Raw genomic sequence first — 22,053 nt, 5'->3', positions numbered from 1 at the left:
GGTCCTCGCCAACGATAGCAACACCCGGACCAAGGGTCTTCTGAAGCATCATTGGCGGGAACAGCTAGCTGTCGCACAAGGAAAATACCAGGTCTTTGAAGATCGCCTGTGCTGACGAAAACAGTGCTTGGCATGTCCCAAAAATATAACGCAAAATGTGGTCTTTCTTCTGTTTAACTGTCAACATCATATCCCGGCAAGAGTATGTGCCCATTCGAAACGCAACGGGATATACATCTTTCCAGAGAAAAGGGAAGAGAATCCTTGTCTTTTTAAATCTACAAGAAGCAGCTCTCTCGCAAGAAGGGCTCTGGAAAACCAAGAACGATCCTGTAGAACTGTCTTTGTTTTGGGTTATGAAAAGGCCGGAACTGTAGTGTAACTTATTTTTTGGGGAAAACCAGATGTCTTTTGGGACACTTTACATCCAGGAGAAGGGAGTCATTCTGCTGGATCACAATCAGAACCCAAACTTTGTTATTGTTTATTGTAGTGACAGGGATAGCGTAGGAGCTTTTTTGAATGGAACAGTACCCGTTTGATTTGGACTTTCACAAACTTCCTGACAGCACCTGCTTTTCTTTAGTTTAGGTAGGGGGTTTGAATAAAGGTTTATAGCCATCATCATGGCACCACTTGTTCAGTCTCTTCATTCCTTGTGTCCGCACCAGGGAGAAGAAAAAAAAAAAAAGTCACCAGGTAGGTGACTTTTTCCTTGCACTTCTAAAAACCTTCCCCCCACATATTCTAGGATGGGTATTAATTACTATTCTTTTAGTTATGTTGTTGCAAGTATTTTAATTTGGTTATCAAACGTGGAGTAAGGTTATCAATCAAGAACAACGAAAAATAGATCAAGTGAGAAAATATTTAATGTATATAAACTTTCCAATCCAGGAAACAACTGAGATGAGGCAAGCATATAGACAAGTCAGAGGGGCAAAGTTCATCAATTAAAATGGGCTTAGTGAGGAGGGTAAAGATCTAGGATAAAGTGTATACGGAGCAGGATGCTACAGATTGTCAGCAGCTACCAACAGACACGCTCCCATTTCAAAACAGCGAGAATGATTCAGTTTTTGAGGAATCAGGGGACAGAAGTTGTCAGGATTAATAAATGTGATAAAGCGGTCCAAGATCCACCTGTATTTAATTAGGGCATCAAAGAGGATGGCAGTGATTATTTCCATGGAACACACATACCAAAGTTTAGCCCACCACATACGTAGCAAGGGAGCATCCACTGATTTTCCCAATTTGGGCAATAGTGAGTTTAGCTGCTGTTGACATATGATTTGATAATATAGAGGGTGGGGCTCCAATGGTGAAAATGTTTTGCTCATCTACGTCGCCCAGTAATATTGCCATAGGGTCTAAGGGGGAGTTGAACACCCACAATCCTTTGGATCAGGTCAATGATAGCTGCCCAGAAGGGCTTGATTATGGGGCATTGCCACCGTATATGGGCCATGGAGCCAATCCCTAAGCAACCACTCCAACACAAGGGCGGGGGGGGGGGGCATCAGTGTACATTTTATGCACCTTGTCAGGCGTAAAGTACCAGAGGTAGAGGACCTTGTACAAGTTCTCCATAATTGTGGTACATATGGATTTATTAGAAGCGCTTTTTCATATGGTCACCCAAGATACATGTGGAATCGTGCGCCTCAATTCTTTCTTGCATGTAACATCACTTCATCCATACTTCTGCCTGTTATCGTTTTATATATGTTGGAGATGTTGTGACAAGAGAGGATGAACGATGATGTAAAGACTGGAGGTGGCATCTGTACTTCTATCCTCTATATGGTTGGGGTAAAGGTACAGAGCCCCCCAGTCAAAGTTCGCTATATGGTAGATTGGACGAGCAACAAAGGCTTTAGCTCTCAAGAGGTAATGCAGGCTGGTTCTTAAGTACAGCAAGTCCCCAAGCTCCCACAAAAGAACGTCCACACACTAGGTTAGGTGATGACACAGCTTCTTTATATAAAATAAGGTTAAGTAAAATATACACATATGAAAAATAATACTATTCTTACAATGGCAAAAATATATATACTCATGTGGTACCCCACACAAGGCTTAGATTCATTAATAATGCACCAACTGCTTACAGTTTTTAAAAAGCATGTAAATTACTAAACAGGGGGCGTCGGCATAGATTAAGGAAGAAAGGCAGGTTTGTTTCAGAACCTAAGCAGTACACTTTTTTTTAAGACTTAAATAGTGATACTGTGTAAGGAGCCCCGTCACGTGGGCAAACTGTAAACGAAAAATCAAGGTGTACTTTATTGGGTCTATTACAGCCTAGTCCAAATAAGTTCAATAAAGCCCCAAAGTACCTTAGATGCCACAGGAAAACAGGATGCACAATGAATGTGGGAACCCTGGATGATTCCTGAGGCTGGAAGACACTCTTCATAGTCTCAGTAGCTCCGGTGCCTTGGCAGGTGAAGTGGTGGCGTTTCTCAGCTTTACTCGACGGGACCCCTGAAGGATGGACCCCCTTTACAAGAAAGAGTCACTGGGATGCCGAGGCCAAGAGAAAGGAGGAGGAGCCAGACCGTGTCAGAACAGCAGAAACTTCGGTCTTCGCAGTGGTCTACGTTGGCGGGTCCTTACTCCAGCTGTGGCTGTCCCATGAAGGCGATATTTGCTGTGGACTCCTAAAAAGACCTGGCTGAAGAAGATAACTTTGGAAGTCTTTTTTGGTGGTAACTGGTGCGGTGGCAGAAGTAGGTGTCGGGTTTCAGGATTTCGCAGTTACTGAATTTTGGTTCTTCAGTGTTGCAGTTGCAGCATGTACCTCTGTATGGCTTCTGGCAAACTGAATTCAACCATTGGACTGAACTACAGACCCTCACCAAGGTTGGACCTTCTGGACACCTTCAGATTTTGGGGCAGGAAACCCACCAACGGACCTTCCTGTGCACACAGCAAACTGGGATCTTTTTGTACCCACAACACACAGCTCCTGGGAAGGCTCCAGTCAGCCCGACAGGAGGCAGACCAAGAGCCACACATGGTCTTTCCACCCAACAGCTATTCAGGGAGAGGGTAAGAGTCAGGGCTTCCCAGGACTTCAGGAAACAAGATGTAAAGGCAATCGAAATCAAGAGGCTACTTGGGCCATCTTGCCTTTGTCCAGGAATCCATTGATTCCTATGGCAAGGCATGGGTGTCCCAAAAATGGAGGACACTCGAGCCACAGTCAAATCAGAATGTAGCTGCCAACAGCTCATACCCTGGTCTGTTGGTAACACACAAGTGCCCAAAAACACATAAGGGGTACAAGGGTGTACCCTCACCCTTGGTTGCCATAAGGGTATCCCAAGGGGGGTGTTCACGAAAAGGAAAGGCTGCACTGCCAGAGATACAGGTTGGACCTCAGAGGCAAAGAACATACAGAAAACACACACACACACACACAGAAGTGGTAGGACAATGACTAGGAGACGCTGTCCCTCCAAAAGGCATTTCCAGCATCACAAATTATATCAATTTTTCAAAAGGCTTCAAGTACCTCCTGCCCCCTCTTAACTTCAGGGTGAGATGACCAGTATCTTAGTTGTATAAAGTGAAATCTCTCCGATTCGGGTAGTGCAAATGTTGCTTTACACTGTTCGAACTTGAGAGGTATGCCTTCTTCATATAGTTGGCCCTGCGCGCGCAACCCACCCTCCTCCATCTATCAAAATTGTTAGTTCCCAACCTGAGATTCAGGTTGTGGAAAATTGGCATCAGTGGAGAAGGATGGGTGGCGAGTTTGTATTTGCACGCCAGCATATCCCAGTAGGATAAACTGATAAGGGTGGAGGGCTGCAGAGTGTGTCTCAGGAGCCGGCCGGTATGCCAAGAGGTGTGCTGCGAGCAAGTAGTTGCGCACATTCAGCATCGCTATTACCCCCGTGTTGAGTGAGTTAAGATTTTCCTAGCTAGGCGGGGTGGTCTCCATTGCCAGATGAAAGTTCTAGATTGTAGTGACTTGAGGGCATGAGATGGAATCTGAATTGGGAGGGCCTAAAAGACATAATAGCCACGGAAGCAGGTTCATCTTAACCACTTTGCACCTACCGAACCATGAGATCTCAATGCTCTTCCAGCAGTCAAGGACTTGAGTTCCTGAGAAGGCCTGGGAAATGATGGCGAAAGAAAAGTATCAATGCAGCGTGTAAAATAGATCCCCAGGTATTTGAACTGGTCAGCTTCCCACCTGAAGGCAAAGGGTTGTTTCAGTACCGCAGTTCTGCTTGGGGCATACATATGGGCCGCCCATTTAGTATAGTTAATGGTGTAGCCTGAAATCTGCCTGAACAGATCCAACTCTGGGATAATCGCTGGAAGCATAGAGGTGAGATTGGTCCTCATGAAGATTATATTGTCGGTGAATAGGGCCAGTTTATGTGCAGTTGTCCCTGTTTCAATCCCTGTGGGTGGAGTCAGATATTCACAGCCGGGGACTAGAGGGCTTGGGCGAATAACAATGGGGATAGAGGACCACCTTGGCACGTACCCTGGTGAATATGGATTGGCTGGGATAGTCTGCCATTCTTTCTAATGGATTGGTTGGGACAGCTAAAGTTGTAAAGATGAGTTACTATTCCAACGCCAGTCAAAGAATATATGGGGAAAAGTGCTTTTTCATGGGAGTGCAAATGAGGGAATATCTCGCCCCTGGAGACCTTTTCCCATACAACCATCACTGGATAGCATACAAAAGTATGTTGGATTGCTAATTTTAAAAAAATACTTGGCCATCTCAATTGATCAATTTTCTAAACAAATTATGTCTTGTAACACATCTCTGACAGGTGGCATCATTGCATGCAACTGCAGAGGGGGTTGGGTGTTAGTGGGGTAGAGGTGGGGATAGACACAATACCATAAGTGTCGATTGTTGCAAGCCAAAAAAGCCTAAGGGCTGGTATAATTCCATGTAGTTTGTGGCGGTGAGACTGGACTATGTTTTTACCAGAGGATGAAAACACAAGAGCTATAAAACGACAGTGCTAGGACACAGGGAACATATGTTGACTTGGAGGGAGGAGGGGTATGGTAGACTTAAATGTGTGCATAAAGCTGCAATGTGGAGATTAGGGGGTAGAGGGTGTCATGTGGTATTGTGCAACGCATGATTACATGTGCTGTCATCACGCGAGCCAATAAAGACAGCCCTGCGTTGGCACGTAACCAGTGGACGAGCGATGACCGTGAATGTAACACCCACCTCTCCGCCTCTTTATTGTCCAGGCCCCGCGCCTGGGTACCGTCGTCCTCATGGACTTAACACTGACGACAAGAAGGAGATAAAGGGCAGCTCAGTGTTCTGGGCTGCGCAAATCTGCATTATCGATCGCCGGCAGCAGGCGCAGTGGCAGCGACCCGCGGCTGTGTGTGGCGACACACATTCTATTCTGCCCTCACTACGTTCCCTGGAACGATATCCCTTTTTTTCTCATTAAAACCATCATGCTAAAATTGGCGGTACACCATCATTTTTTAAACATCCTTCAGGGAGGATACATTCATTATATTGACGCTTTGAACTGCGAGTTTGAACACCCCATACTAGTTTTGAATCCACTATGCATATTCTACTCCTTGCAATTAGGTTGGTTATCCCCTACATCGTGGACCAGGGGAACTATGCAAGAAAAGGGGGGGTTAGAGGTCACACGGATGAATACAAAGATTCAAAACATTAAATGACTCAGAAGGGTAGATGGGCGGTAAGAGGCATAGACCGGTCAGAAATCAAATTCACATATTTTATTCAATTTGTACAAAAATCACAATAAAAACCATTTTATTAGTCCACAAAATAACATTTTCTAAAATGCATATAAATACATATACCAAAAAAATCTCTAGAAAAAAATCTAAAAAAACTATCTGATCAAGCACTGCTAAATATAATACATATACCAACTGTGTTTCTAAAACAGTTGGACAGAGAGAGTTAGTGCCAAAAAGGTTGGCAAAAAGTGCTAAGTGCATAGTGGCCCTAACCTTTTTGCACTGACTCTCTCTGTCCAACTGTTTTAGAAATACAGTTGGTATATGTATTATATCTAGCAGTGCTTGACCAGATAGTTTTCTAGAGCTTTTTTTGATATATGTATTTATATGCATTTTAGAAAATGTTATTGTGGGGGACATGCGCCTTCGGAATAAGGCTATTAAAAAGGAGTGTCAAATTACGCCCACCATTGACGATATAACTGACCTGCAGGGAGCCACATTGTTCTCCAAGTTAGACCTTCAAGCTGGCTACCATCAGCTAGTCATGCACCTCGAGTCAAGATGCATACCACCTTCTCGGCTCACAAAAGATGCTTCAGATACAAGAGACTCAAATTCGGGATATCCTTGGGCGCAGAGGTCTGTCAGAACACTATTCGTGGTGCCCCAGCTGGTCTTTCAGGAGCGCTGAACATTAGTAATGATATTTTTGCCCAATCGAAGTCCGAAAATCTGGAGCACCCGAGCATGGTGCTAGAACGCATCCACGCTCTCTGACTGACATTGCAGAAGAAAAAGTGTGAGGTCCTAAAGAGCGGATCAAATTCATTTTTCAAGAAGGGGGTGTTCCTACTGACCGCGCTAAAGTCCAGGATATTCGCATGACCAAGGCTCTGGAGACGGTATCCGAGGTGAGAAGCTTCCTCTGAACTGTCACCTACTGTGGCCATTTCTTTAAATATATGGCATCACTCTCAGAACCACCAAGGAGCCTCACACGGAAGGAAACGGCAATGAATGACACTAAACAACAGGCGAGGTGTTAGACGACATCAAGGAAGCCCTGTCGGAGGAATGTACGTAGGCCTTCTTTAACCCCTGTCTTGATACCGAACTGGTAGTGGAGGCCAGCCCTTTTTGGCCTAGGGGCGGTTCTCATTCACCTTACCAGACAACTTCTTATGCAAGCAAAGCCCCGAGTGTCACAGAACAACGCTATTCACAAATTGAGAGGGAGGTGTTTGCGGTATTATGGGGGGATGTGGTCACTACCACTTATACATCTTTGGCCAGTCAGCGTGGGTAGTGACTGATCACAAGCCGCTCCTTCCCATCATGTACGGAGCATCTGCAAAACCCCCCAACCAGAATCGAAAAATGGCTCCTGGGACTGCAGGAGTATAGTGTGACCCTGGTGTACAGGCCAGATTTGGGAAACACAGGCGACTACCTGTCTCAACACCCGGCGGCTAGAGGATGCTGCAGAGACTGAGAAAGGCGTACGGCTGATAACAGCTTGGGCAATGGAGGTAGAGGAGTTGAGGAGAATGTCAGAGCATGGGTTTTCAACCTATTATGAGACGTCATGTCACAAGGTGAGTGGAAAAGCACCCTAGGGAGCCTTGACAAATGCACCCAAGAGGCTAAAACCACCCTGACGCACCTTTGGCATGTGCAACACGGACTTACCTTGACAGAGGATGGACGGCAGCTACGAGACTCCCGAATGGGAGTGCCAACAGCGCTGGTGCAGAAAGCCATACAACTAGCTCACCATGGACACTATGGAGTTGCAAAAGCCAAGGCCCGTCTTCGACTCAAAGTGTGGTTCTCGGCTCTGGACGAGAAAGTTGAAGAGTTTGTGAAGGCACAAATATGGTGCCAGGCAGCTGCCCCCAGACACGCTGAGCCTCGTATTGAGTGTCTGGAGAGGACTGAAGCACCATGGGAAACAATACACGTAGACTTTGTCTCCACTTACATGAACACCCACTTCTTGATCATGGTGGACCACTGGTCCTGCTAACTGGAGGTCGAATTTGTGCCGTTGACGGCCCTCGAAGAGGTAATACTGCATTGGAAAATATATTTCCCACCCGTGGGTTTCCCAGCGTGCTATGCAAGGACAACAGGCCTCTGTTTCACAGTGGTGGGTTCCGAGAGTTTCTGGAAGGGAGGGGTGCCCCACAGGAAGGTCACCCCTGTGTGGCCACGTACCAATGGCGAGGCGGAACACTTCATGCCTACACTGAATAAAGCCTTTCGCATCGCACACAGGCAGGGCCTGTGCGAGAGAAGAGCTTTATTCCACTTTTTACTTGAATATTGCATGACACCCCACTGCGCCACAGGAGTGGCTCCTGCTGAGGCCCTCTTACAACGCTGCCCCCGAGGTCCCATCCTGGAAATGGGCAGAGATCAACTGAGATCATCAATAATGACAAGGTGCAGGAGAGAGACTCATTGAGCAAGAAAACCGGAGAAGACACCTTCACGAATACCCAGTGGCACTGGGAGACACAGTTATAGTAGGCTCACGCTATCCTACGGGGAAGCGATCCCTCATGTATGAACCACGGCCGCTTTAAGTCGTTGATGTCAGGGGATCCATGGTGACTGACTTAGATAGCGTTGGGACCGTTAACCGTAACTCCAGCTTCTTTCAAAAGATTGCTAGGTCCCCCGTCCACCAAAGACAGACATCTTCACACGAGAAGTACAGGTCAAGACATGAGAAGGGACCTGCATGATAGCGGGCCCAACGAAGATGACCAAAGATGTCTGACCAAGAACGAGTAGTCAGCATCCATGAGAGTATGGTGGACACAACCCCGGAACGGTCAGAGAAGAGGAGATACCTGACTTGGGAGTCCAGGCGCCGACCGGAATACCTGGAAGATTATGTGACAGATGAGTAATGTTATGATGTCGATCTGTTATGTATGCATCGAAATGTTGCGATGCGATTTGTTGTTCAAGTATGAAAAGGGAGGAATGTCATACGGTATTGTACAATGCATGATGACATGTGCCATCTTAACGCGTACCAATAAAGACCATGGGAGTAAGACCACCAACTCTGCCTCCTTATCGTCTAGGCTACCGCCGGTCTTCAAGTACGTAACAGAGGGCAGTGTGAATACTAAGCCGCCTTCCTTCTTGCTTACAGATCCGCCAAAGCACCTGGGGACCAATTCCGTTGATGACGGTGTGCTATATAAGTAACGTTAACATAACATAGTGCAAGTGTAGCAGGTAGAGAGGAGAGTCAGTTAGCATTATTGCACAATACTACATAGTCCCGAAAACTTGTTTAGTTTGCAATAGTGTCACACAGACATATTGACATGTCACACACAAGCACACTGCAAATAAGGCCATTTCACACATAAGCAGAGCTGTCAAGTTTCCCATGGCCATGCGTGAGAAGGCTATCGAGTCCTGGTTTTGCTTTGTATACTGTGACTTTTAGTTTTCCTGAATTTAAAATGGGAAAGAAAAATACAAGTTCCAGAATCCAACGGGAAAAAAACAGGACAGGATGGCCTTCTCCAGCATGACAATGGGAAACTTAAGAGCTCTGCATAAGCAAAATGAGAACTTGGCATCCGCGTCTATTGCCGTATGACACACTAGATCTGCGGTTACTAGAGTCAACTCCTTCGACAAGTTCTATTTGCAGTGCAATGCTAAACTTCACCTTGCTGTTTTGTTCCCCCTTGTGTCTGTTTGACCCATTCCCAAAAGAGTTTGTTTCGGGCACCGGTGCTCCTTACCTGCCCCCCGCTTCCACCTGTACACTCGCCGGTTTTTTGCTGCTCCATGCCCCGCTCTGTGCACCTCTAACATGTCCCAGCAGAACGCCCAGGCGCCTCATATCTCCGCGGTGAAGGGATCTCACGCCTACACCTGTTTGAAACATTCGCAGCATTATGCCGGTGCGACAACAGCACTGCCTGGAGGCCGCCATGACAGTCTGTTGGCCGCTGTCACTGCAATGGAAAGAGAAGAAATCCACCTTTAGCCACGCGCTCAATATGAGCATGGCGATAGTGTTGTACTTAGAATACCAAAAAATAAAGCGACCTTTTTGAAACGTCAGATTTTCTGAGAACTAAACGTCAAACCATCACAAAGTGTCTTTTATGGATACATTAATTCGCTAACTTTCTGATTGTAGTGTAACCACTTCTGTAATATACACATGCATATATATATATATATATATATATATATATATATATATATATATATATATATATATATATATATATATATATATATATATATATATATATATATATATATATATATATAAATAAACTTTACGCCATTTTACAATCAAAATTCAATCTATTTTAGAAATGGTTATAAATTAAGGAAACGCTGGTTCTCTACAGTGGCTGCCATAATTGTGAGTCTCCTGTACACGTATTTTAAAAAGTCAGTCCTTCCTCGATGGCCACCGCAGTAGCCCAGCACAGCAAGCTAAGAAATGGAAACCGCCTTTCTTTCGATTTACTATTTTATAAAGTCATGGGCAGAGGGCGCTCGTTGGATATCACGCTGTGTTTACTGCTCCTGTTTCGTTTTGCAGAGAAGGTCCTAGTGAAGAACTGACACGTGACAGGCGTACGTCATTGCAGTTCAAAAGAAATGGCAACAGCGGGCAATCGTGGTAATTCTCAGTGACCGTGACCCTCTCCCACTAACATTGTCTTGAGTGATTTTTATTTCATATTGCTGGGTTCTATTTAATTGTAATGTGCTTGCTCTGTGCTGTAAAGGGTGGGTCTTATATTTATTGAGTACACGCCTAGCAGTGGCGTAACACAAAATGTGGGGGCCCCCTGCGAGCCATGCTGAGGGGCCCCCTCAATTCGGCAACAAATTACTGGTCACGCCAAACTCTGGGCCAGCATAGATTATCACGCTTTCGAAATATGCACAAACGTGCTGCTGAAGGGATATGCTGCACACTGCACTAGGAGAAAGATATAATTATGTGTTTTAATGCAATATACAGCACACTTTCTGAGAAAAATTGCATAAAGAGCCAGAGTGTTTGCAATTGTTTTGTAGGGTAACACCAATCCAATGGATGCAAGTCACCAACAGTGCACAGGAACATTAATACTTTGCTATTAAAAGCATGCCAGGCCACATTTAGACATACCTAGACTGGTTGCGCCAAAATGCCAGTCGAAGCAATAACACTCATCAAGAAGAGAACACACATTCAAGCCTGTGGCCTCTAACAACACAGCCAAACTCTTTAAAATCTAAAAGGAACTGGTCAATCCTGTTGCAGTCTTTACCTCTCGTGTTCCCTCCCAGGCCCTCTGTATGACTCTGTCATCTCACTTCTCTGCTAAAACTCAGTATATCCTGTCCATCATCTCCTCTTCCTCTCCCTCTTCCTCTCTCGGCCACCCTTTGGCCATCTCTACCTCTCTTCCTCCTTTCTCCTCTTTCTCTTTGACAACACCTGACGAGGTTTTTAGACAAGTCCGATCTATGAAAGTGTCATCCGAACAGGTGCTATCCTGCTCCTCCAAAACCATCAAGGACCATATTGACACCCTCGCTCCAGCCTTGGCCGATTTCTGTAATCACTCTTTTGTCACTGGAACGTTCCCCTCTCCCCTTAACCACTCTCTTATGCACCCACTCCTCAAGAAGCCATCTGCCGATCCTGCCTGCCCGGCAAACTATCGCCCAATCTCCATCAACCCTTTCCTGGGAAAACTGTTGGAAAAACTGGCCATCTCCCAGCTTACTCCCCACACAGAATCTGTTGGTTGTCTCCTTGACCTTCTCTCTGGCTTCAGATCTGCCAGAGGCACGGAAATTGCTCTCCTGAACATCTGTAAAGATCTGCTCTCTAACCTTAATTCCAGCATTCGTTCTGTCCTCATCCTCCTTGATCTTTCCCCTGCGTTCGACACGGTCAACCACCCCATCCTGATCAATCGACTCCATGAGAATCTGGGCATCACAGATCAGGCCCTTGAGTGGCTGACCTCCTTCCTCTTGGACAGCCCCTCCCAGGACCAACTTGGTCCCTTTCTCTCTGCTCCGTCCTCTCACCATGGTTTTTCAACTTCTACTTGTCCCCTTTGGCCCACCTGAACTCTACCTTCTCCTCTAACTTTCAGTGTTATGCGGCTGACACTCCACTTTTCTTCAGTTTCCCCTTAGACTCCTCTGCTCTCTCGCTCTGCTCTCTCGCTCATTCCTGACTGTCTAGCTGCGATTCAGGATTGGTGTGCCCCCAACGATCTCTGCCTTAATGTCAGTAAGATGGCGATCCTTCTCATTTGGACTCCTGCCCCTGCTTTCCCTCACTCACTCTGGCCGCCCGCCTTGGGCCCTTGTTGAGGCAAACAACCTTGGTGTCATCTTTGAATCCACTCTCTTTCTCTCCTCACATCTTGGACGTCACCAGGAAGTCCCACTACCAGCTGCTCCTCATCAAAGGAACTCTTCCCTTTCTCACTTTCCCCCAGAAGCTCACTGTCTCCAGAGCCCTGGTTCTCTCTAGGCTGGACTACTGCAACAGCCTCTTTCTCAATCTGCCTTCCTCTACTCCCCACCCCCTGCAACAAATCCAGAACAGGACTGCAAGACTTATCCTTGGCCTCAAGCCCAGGGATCCTATCTCTCCAGCCCTGAAATCTCTCCACTGGCTCCCAATTGCTGCAAGGATCAAGTTCAACACCCTTTACATCGTCCACAAGGCTTTCTGGGCCAGGGGCCCGCACTACATCCAACGCTCTCTTCCAAAATATCTTCCTTCTCAAGCCCTTCGCTCAGCTACCTACAACTCTCTAAGGGTTAGACACTTCTCCAGGCAGAGAGTGGGGGTAGATATCTCTCCTCTGCAGGTGCCTCCCTCTGGAATAGCCTCCCTGCCCCTCTCAAACTTGAGCTGGACCACCTGAAGTACTGGAAGCAGCTCAAAATGTTCCTCTTCTCCTCTGCTTTCTCTCTCTCCCTCCCCTGCTGGCCTATCTGACCTACCGGTCTGCTGTACCGACTGGTTGCTTGGCTACCCTCAGAGTCTCACTGAGTCCAGACTCTTTCTTGATCAGTCCCCCTTGCACTGCCTCCGGGCCTACCACGCACTTAGGTGCTGTAACTGAAACCCTACAGTCCCTTGTCCTCCTTGCACTACCAAGAGCCGTGCTGCCCTGGCTGCACTTAATCAGAGCATTGCTGCCCTGTTTTTCCCTCACCTTTCCCTTGCACTTCCCACCCACCGTTTCCCCTTGCACTTCACGTCCTTGCACTTGCACGATCTGAATGAATGACACAAGGCTTAGTAAGATCGTTTGTCTTGTCCTCCCTCTATCTTCCCTCCCTTGCCTTGTCACTCCTAGAAACACTTGTGTACCGGCGCGTTATAAATAACTTGTATCATATCATTTGATCACAGATGCCCAGAAAAATATACAATGCCACAGTAAGAAACGGCTAGACTTGCAGCACCCAAATGGCAGTCTAGCCAGGTAATACACCTAGCAGGACTGCTTTATCTGAAATGCCCAGTTAAAAAAAGTCATACCAAACTGAGGAATGACTAGACTGGCTGCACCAAAATGCCTCTCTAGCCACTAATACCACATATCATGCCTGCTTAACCTGGACATGAACAGCATTATGATTTGTTGCACAATCCTGCCCCCCCACTCCCACACATCCGCTCTCCCTACCACCTCTACCCCAACCTCCAAAATCAGCTCCTTGCCCCAGAATTACCTCCATGTCACTCTTCCTTGTCCCAGAGCTTACGTATGAGGCTCTTTGTAAGAATGGGACTAGAAGTAATGAGGAGTACAGGTAGCTAAATCAGGCATCACCTCCATGTACCTCTACCTCAACCCAGTACTTTTGTCTGAGGCAGAGTGCCTTATACACAAGTACTTTCTCATACACACTGGGACGAGGAAGAATAGGGCTAGGAATAATGAGTAATCAAGGCATTAAACACAAGTATTGTTATGTTATGTTATTTTGCATTTATATAGCGCCTTATATACCATTGGTATGGTCTGAAGGCGCTGGTAGGTTGAACGCCCTTGGGAACCGAAGTTTGGGTCAGTAGAGAGAGTAGAGAGAATCCAAAAAGTGCGTGTGCACATCAGGTATGTGTGCAGCTGGTGCGGAATTCAAGTGGTAGCTGCTTCTTAGCGGTAGGTGTGGTGGTTGAGAGATCAGGAGTATGTGTTCGCTCTGGCCGGCTTTAGCCAGAGCGAGTGTGGTTGCGTTAGGCCTGAGGAGAACGCCTGGCTGGGGGGTGTGAAACCAGCAATGTTTACTTAGAGTGATGTGGAGTGAGCGGGAGATGTAGATATGAGAACAATTATACCGAATGGTGTCATAGTATCTCTGTGTTCTAGTTGAGTGGTGGTGTAAGGGAGAGAGTAAGCGTGGGGTGTGGTATGATGTATGTTTTTTCAAACGTTCCCTGCATTCCAAAGCATATTATGTTTGTCACGCAGTTCCGTGCGGGCAGGTCCGTTCTATGCATTTTTGTTCATTTCAGGTGTTCAGGATTGTCCTACACATTCATGTCTGCTCGACATATTCATGTATTCTGGTTCACTTTGCGTGCTCAAGTCTGTCCTTCATTCTCCAGTGAGCTTCACGCATGCTCTCATGTGTTCCATCCACATGCACTCCAGTCTACCTCGCGCTTGTACTTTTGACTGGCTACGCGTACGTCTGCTCTGTATACTCAACCGCTCTGTATACACCTCTGTTCAGTACGCTCATTTGATCTACACACTCCTCAGGTCTACTCACTGATACCCTCAACATACTATTCCTCAGCTCCACGTACTCATCCATTCAGCATACTGCTCCGTTCAGCATACTCATCCGCTCTACAAATCCATCTGCTCCATGCGTTCGTCCGCTCCACACAGTCATCTGTTCTGTACACTCATCCGCTCCACAGACTCATCAGCACCACATACATTCTTCCTCGTCTATATACTCGTCCAGATTAGACACTCATTCAGTCCACAACACTCTTCCGGTCCAACCACTCATCAGCACAACATACTACTCATCGGCTTGACAATACTACTCGTCTGCTCTGCGTGTCCATCCATTCCACACACTCATCTGCTCTATGTATTTGTCCGCTCCACGCATTCATCCGATTCACACACTCGTCCACTCCACATACACATCCGCTCCATACACTCATCCACAATACACATTCACTTTTTCGCTCTCCACACTCCTCCACTCTCCACACTCCTCCGCTCTCCACACTCCTCCGCTTCATCCCATTCACCCGCTCTCCACACTCGCTCTCCACACTCATGCGCTCTCAACTCTCATCCGCTCACCCGCTCTCCATGCGCATCCGCTCTCCATGCTCATCCGATCTCAGCGCACATTCGAACTTCGCGCTCATCCGCACTCTACGCTCATCCGTTCTCAACGTTCGTCCGTTCTATTGGTGCAACACCATTGAGTTGACTGGGATTCAGCACTCCCCCCTCCTCCTGAAACTTTGGGCTATGTTTGTTGACTCGACCTGGCTGATCTTTAGAGCAGTTGCCAGACAGAACAGGGCACAGATGTTAAATGGCACCTGGGTTTCGCTGTTTACAAGAGCCCAGCAAATACTAACATAATAAAGCATTTCACTGTTAGTACCTGCTTTCAAATGCCAAATGTTTTATGCAATTGAAATCGTGATGTGGGTTTATTACTTGCATGCTAGGGGAGTGATTGGAAGGGTAGAGAGGGAAAAGGAGACCACTCATTCTCACAGCAGTCCATAAGTGGGTGCTTTCAACCTTAAAGGAGAGAGTTAACTGCTTGTAACATTGAAGCTGCACTAGAATAGTCTCATTAAAATTAGTAAAGAAATTAGATGCCCCCAAACAAATAAGTTTGTCCCTCTCCCACCGCCCATGAAGTTAGCGCCTCTCCCAACATTTGAAGGGTTAGCCCCCCGAAATGTAGGTTTTGTTACGCCCCTGATCGCAAGCACCAATCATGATATACACACACACACACACCCAGCCATCCCTACATTTAAGTGTGTATTATTTCACCATAGAGGCACACAGGCATCCACCTATACTTTTAAGTGTGCACCCTTTCACCATACAGGCACACCTAGGCAGCCACCTATACATTTAAGTGTGCACCTGTTCACCAGACACTCACACACGCACACATCATGGGGTTAAGGGGAGCCCTAATACTTGTGAAATTGGGCCTCATTACAAATATACTGGTCCGGAAACAACAGTTCTGGTAAGCTTACCGGCACTGTTGTTTCTGGACCGGCATATTACAGCTCTGCGGGTGGTTGCAGTCCCATCCGGCAGGTCAGGCCTGCTGGGCAGGATGGCACCCACCCGCAGAGTTTTCATGGAAGCACCGGCACCGTTCTTAACGGTGCCGGTGCTTCGGTGGTCCCCATTCCCATAGAGTTGGGCACCAGTAAATCATCACGGGTCTGTCGGCAATCTGCCGGTAGCACCGGCACGGTTACCGCCAAACCCGTAATGAGGCCCATTGTTTCTTCTTGAAGTCACTCTGACTTCATAAAGAAAAGTTTTCCGCTAAAGACCAAACCATAACGGAAATACTTTCTTTGTGAAGGCAGAGTGACTTCAAAAATAGTATACAAAATGGGAGTTGAGGTGGAGATGCGCTAAACACTGTATAAATAGGGAACACTAGTAGTACAATTGATGCTTTAATTGTAGCAGGAACAGCCGGCACGTGTTTCGACACGCAGGTCGTTTTCAAGGCTGAATAGTTATATGCAACATTGATATATCATAACAAAAGCAAAATCCAGAAATTGTTACAATCACATTACATTAAAGCAAATACAAGCCGTAACACATTACATTAGATAGTGATTTAAATAAAAGCGAATAACACCACACATTGTAATTAAAAAATTATTGGCATACCGTAAATCATGGTCGAAGGGTGGAATAAGCAGAAACAAACGGCAGTTGCAAATGATAAAACAAAACAGAAGATATACGGTAAGTAACATGCTTTAGCAGTTGGAGAATACATCAATCCGGGTATGGGGGAACAAAAAACACAAAAGTCCTCTTGAACTGTGCGCAACAACACCGGAGCCCCCAATCATGCATGGTGTGCAAATATCACCCATGCAAACAATGACGTAATGATCTATTAAGCACCAAAGATAAAGGCCACACATTGGCCAGAAGCCAGTATCCAATGCAAAAGTAAAATGCAAGTAATAAACTAAACTTACCACAAGCAAATGGAATATATCAAGAAAAACAGCAATGGGAAATCCCTGTGTAAAGCAATCATCAATGTCAAATAGATGGCACGACATAAATAGCGGTTCTAACAATTGTATGGAGATATGAATTATAAATCAGAGTATTCGAGTCTACATACCACAAAAAACGGGCGTTGTAAGTATCACGCTGTTGTCACATTCAGAATTTAAGTCCAAGCCGTAATGGCTGTAACCAATATATAGCCTAGAGAAAATCAACAGAATAGCTAAGTACTACAGCCAGATTAGATTGAATCAATTTACCTTACACTGAGCGTCAAAAAACCCAAACCTACTCGCTAGATCGAGCGTTCACATATTCCAGAGGAAATCCCCAAAGCAGCCGTACAGGCAAAGATTTAGAGGGAAATGAGGAAAAGGCAACCGACGTCACAGCGGTGACGTAGCTTACGTCGCATGCATCTGGCGTCGCGTGAATGACGTCAGTTATAAACAAACAAATGAATTGAAAGTAAAATTAAAGCTCAGCCGTCATGCTGGGAGAGTACAAAGAAGACTAATAATAGGAGGCTGGTACCCGAATAATAATTAAAAAGTTAAGGAGAAATAGAAGAGAAGCAGCCGACGTCACAGCTGTGACGTCTGTAGCATAGCACGCATTTGATGTCGCCTCGATGACGTAAGTTGTAAATAAACAACTACATTGAGCGAAAAATTAAATCTAAGCCGACAGAAACATCATATTAGAAGAATTACTAAAAAGAACAATAGTGGGAGGATGATACCTGAATAATGATAAATCGGAAGTTAGTTAATAATCGCAGAGTCAGACAGACAGTATTACCCGAATAAATTCATACTTGAGCGAACAATTTAGTATATAGCCTAGACTCGAAATAGCGATTAGAATCAATGTCAGAATATGCGAGAAAAAGTCAAATCACAATTTTAGTAGCACAAGGAGAACCAAAGGAACTACCTATTGCAATAGTAAGGCATATCAAGTATTTGGATGAGAATGGGATAAGTTAAAATTAATGGGTGATAGTGCCCACGAGCATGATGGAAAGGCTCCGGCGAAGTGTGACTCCAAATACTGTTTGACAAACATAAGATCCATTGTGACTCTTTTATCCAAATTATTATAGAAATACAGACATCTCGTGGTCTGTGTTTAGACCCCGTGTGGTACAACGTAATAAACAAATAAGTTTTGCCTCCATTTGGCGCAATTTCAGCTGTAGATTGCCACCCCTTTTCCCCTTATGAGCCTTCATCAGACCAATTAAGCACAAATCAGCAATATTATCCAGCTGGTGTTCCAATTGCCAGTGAGCGGCCAAAGGTGACTTTGGTTCAAGCATTTTGAGGCTGGACAGATGTTCCCTTATTCGGATACGAAGTTGACGAATGGTGCTACCCACATACACTTTCTCACAGGTACAAATGATAGCATAGACCACATAGGTAGTCTTGCAGTTGATAAAATCACGTATTTCAATTTGAGTTCCAAAATGAGCACAAAAAGTTTTGAATTTACTAAGAGCCCAAGAGCATTGGTTACAATTGCCACATTTATGAAAACCCCCGGTTGTTGTAACCACGTAGAGGACCTTGGTTGGTTATCAAAAAATGAGGGGCTCACAATGTTTTTGATCGTAGGTGATCTTGTAAAAGTGAATTTGGGTTTCGGAGTCAAAAATGGTTGTAAATCCTTGTCAAGTCTTAAAATGTGCCAATGCTTGGCAACCATTTTGTATAACAATGAAGAGTCATTCGTGAATGGAGTGATTAGTGAGATGTATGGGGGATGCTCTTTTGACCTAGTCACATTAGTCAGGAGGTCACGTTGATGAGTTTGAGTAAATTTAGAGTATGCCTTATAGATAACAGAACTCTTATACCCTCGATTGAGGAAGCGTTGATTTAGGATATTGAATTCTCTTTGGTAATCACTAAATAAAGTACAATTACGTCTGGCCCTATGAAATTCACCCATTGGGATGTTATCAATGGTAGCGCGTTGGTGGTTGCTCTGGGCAGCCAAAATTGACTAGGTCAAAAGAGCTCTTAGTAAATGCAAAACTTTTTGTGATCATTTTGGAACTCAAATTGAAATACGTGATTTTATCAACTGCAATACTACCTATGTGGTCTATGCTATCATTTGTACCTGTGATAAAGTGTATGTGGGTAGCACCATTTGTCAACTTCGTATCCGAATAAGGGAACATCTGTCCAGCCTCAAAATGCTTGAACCAAAGTCACCTTTGGCCGCTCACTGGCAATTGGAACACCAGCTGGAAATATTGCTGATTTGCGCTTTATTGGTCTGATGAAGGCTCATAAGGGGAAAAGGGGTGGCAATCTACAGCTGAAATTGCGCCAAATGGAGGCAAAACTTATTTGTTTATTACGTTGTACCACACGGGGTCTAAGCACAGACCACGAGATGTCTGTATTTCTATAATAATTTGGATAAAAGAGTCACAATGGACCTTATGTTTGTCAAGCAGTATTTGGAGTCACACTTCGCCGGAGCCTATCACCCATTAATTTTAATTTATCCCATTCTCATCCAAATACTTGATATGTCTTACTATTGCAATAGGTAGTTCCTTTGGTTCTCCTTGTGCTACTAAAATTGTGATTTGACTTTTTCTCGCATATTCTGACATTGATTCTAATCGCTATTTCGAGTCTAGGCTATATACTAAATTGTTCGCTCAAATATGAATTTATTCGGGTAATACTGTCTAACTCTGCGATTATTAACTAACTTCCGATTTATCATTATTCAGGTATCAGCCTCCCACTATTGTTCTTTTTAGTAATTCTTCTAATATGATGTTTCTGTCGGCTTAGCTTTAATTTTTCGCTCAATGTAGTTGTTTATTTACAACTTACGTCATTGAGGCGACGTCAAATGCGTGCTACGCTACGGACGTCACCGCTGTGACGTCGGCTGCTTCTCTTCTATTTCTCCTTAACTTTTTAATTATTATTCAGGTACCAGCCTCCTATTATTAGTCTTCTTTGTACTCTCCCAGCATGACGGCTGAGCTTTAATTTTACTTTCAATTCAGTTGTTTGTTTACAACTGATGTCATTCACGCGACGCCAGATGCATGCGACGTAAGTTACGTCACCGCTGTGACGTCGGTTGCCTTTTCCTCATTTCTCTCTAAATCTTTGCCTGTACGGCTGCTTTGGGGATTTCCTCTGGAATATGTGAACGCTCGATCTAGCGAGTAAGTTTGGGTTTTTTGATGCTCAGTATAAGGTAAATTGATTCAATCTAATCTGGCTGTAGTACTTAGCTATTCTGTTGATTTTCTCTAGGCTATATATTGGTTACGCCATTACGGCGTGGACTTAAATTCTGAATGTGACAACAGCGTGATACTTACAACGCCCGGTTTTCTGTGGTATGTAGACTCGAATACTCTGATTTATAATTCATATCTCCATACAATTGTTAGAACCGCTATTTATGTCGTGCCATCTATTTGACATTGATGATTGCTTTACACAGGGATTTCCCTTTGCTGTTTTTCTTGATATATTCCATTTGCTTGTGGTAAGTTTAGTTTATTACTTGCATTTTACTTTTGCATTGGATACTGGCTTCTGGCCAATGTGTGGCCTTTATCTTTGGTGCTTAATAGATCATTACGTCATTGTTTGCATGGGTGATATTTGCACACCATGCATGATTGGGGGCTCCGGTGTTGTTGCGCACAGTTCAAGAGGACTTTTGTGTTTTTTGTTCCCCCATACCCGGATTGATGTATTCTCCAACTGCTAAAGCATGTTACTCACCGTATATCTTCTGTTTTGTTTTAACATTTGCAACTGCCGTTTGTTTCTGCTTATTCCACCCTTCAACCATGATTTACGGTATGCCAATGATTTTTTAATTACAATGTGTGGTGTTATTCGCTTTTATTTAAATCACTATCTAATGTAATGTGATACGGCTTGTATTTGCTTTAATTTAATGTGATTGTAACAATTTCTGGATTTTGCTTTTGTTATGATATATCAATGTTGCATATAACTATTCAGCCTTGAAAACGACCTGCATGTAGAAACACGTGTCGGCTGTTCCTGCTACAATTAAAGCATCAATTGTACTACTAGTGTTCCCTATTTATATAGTGTTTAGCGCATCTCCACCTCAACTCCCATTTTGTATACGATTTTCAGTACCAGCCAGGGTGGACTGGTTGGCGTAGGTGGTAATGCAGCTTACACTTCCAATTCCTTAAGGTTAATTGAACTAGTAACATAATCAGTGAACACCAGCGCACAGACCTTTACGCGTTAATCCACATCTTCTGTTTGACTTCAAAAATAACCTATTTCTTTTTGAAGTCATAGGGCTCCCCCCACCCCATGACATGGAGTCCTCGAGCCTAGCTTCTTCCATGCCATGGGGAGGGCAGAGCCCTCGGACTTCAAAAACAAATTTTCTTTTTGTAGTCACTCTGCCTTCATGAAGAAATTATTTCTGTTACAGAAATCATTTCATTATGAATGAAAACTGAATTCAAAAATAATTTTTTTTTCTTTTTTTTTTTTAGAAAAAAATATTTTCTTTTCTCCAGTGGGGCCCCCCAGGACATGTGCTGGTGGGGCCCCCCCGAACCGCTGGGGCTGCGGGGGTCCCTGTTACGCCAGTGATGCCTAGCTCTGTAAAGCAACATGATGCTGTTCATTGGTGTAATAAAGTATATTTGGAGTAGTAAAGCTGAGACTCCAGAGTCATGGGGCCTCATTACGACCCAGGCGGATTTCGCGGTGCTAAATGCACCGCGAAGCATGGCGGAAAGCCGCCGATAGCGCCATGGGGGTTGGCGGATTTACCGCCCCATTCCGACCTTGGCGGGGCGGTAAATCCCCAATCCCCATTCTGCCCTTCCCCATTCCCATTTTTGCCCCATAGGGTATAATGGGAGTGGGGAAGGAGTTAATTACGCCACCGTAAAATACGGTGGCGTAATTAACAACGAGGTCCCGTAGCGCCATGGTTTTCTCCG

At 45.0% G+C, this 22,053-nt stretch overlaps 1 protein-coding gene across 1 annotated transcript in view; it reads right to left on the bottom strand.

Moving 5' to 3' along the window:
- The window catches only part of PNPT1 (polyribonucleotide nucleotidyltransferase 1), a 1,336,943-nt gene extending 1,327,209 nt beyond the window's left edge, over positions 1 to 9,734 (bottom strand). The window contains exon 1 of the mRNA XM_069608057.1: positions 9,519 to 9,734. Within this exon, the coding sequence (XP_069464158.1) occupies positions 9,519 to 9,712 (194 nt within the window). The 5' untranslated portion in view covers positions 9,713 to 9,734. The remainder of the gene's footprint in view (positions 1 to 9,518) is intronic.
- Positions 9,735 to 22,053: the final 12,319 nt, after the last annotated feature.

Source organism: Ambystoma mexicanum, chromosome 4q, assembly GCF_040938575.1.
Source record: "Ambystoma mexicanum isolate Mex_15411 chromosome 4q, UKY_AmexF1_1, whole genome shotgun sequence".
NCBI classification, from domain to species: domain Eukaryota; kingdom Metazoa; phylum Chordata; class Amphibia; order Caudata; family Ambystomatidae; genus Ambystoma; species Ambystoma mexicanum.
This window is presented reverse-complemented; position numbering and strand designations above follow the sequence as displayed.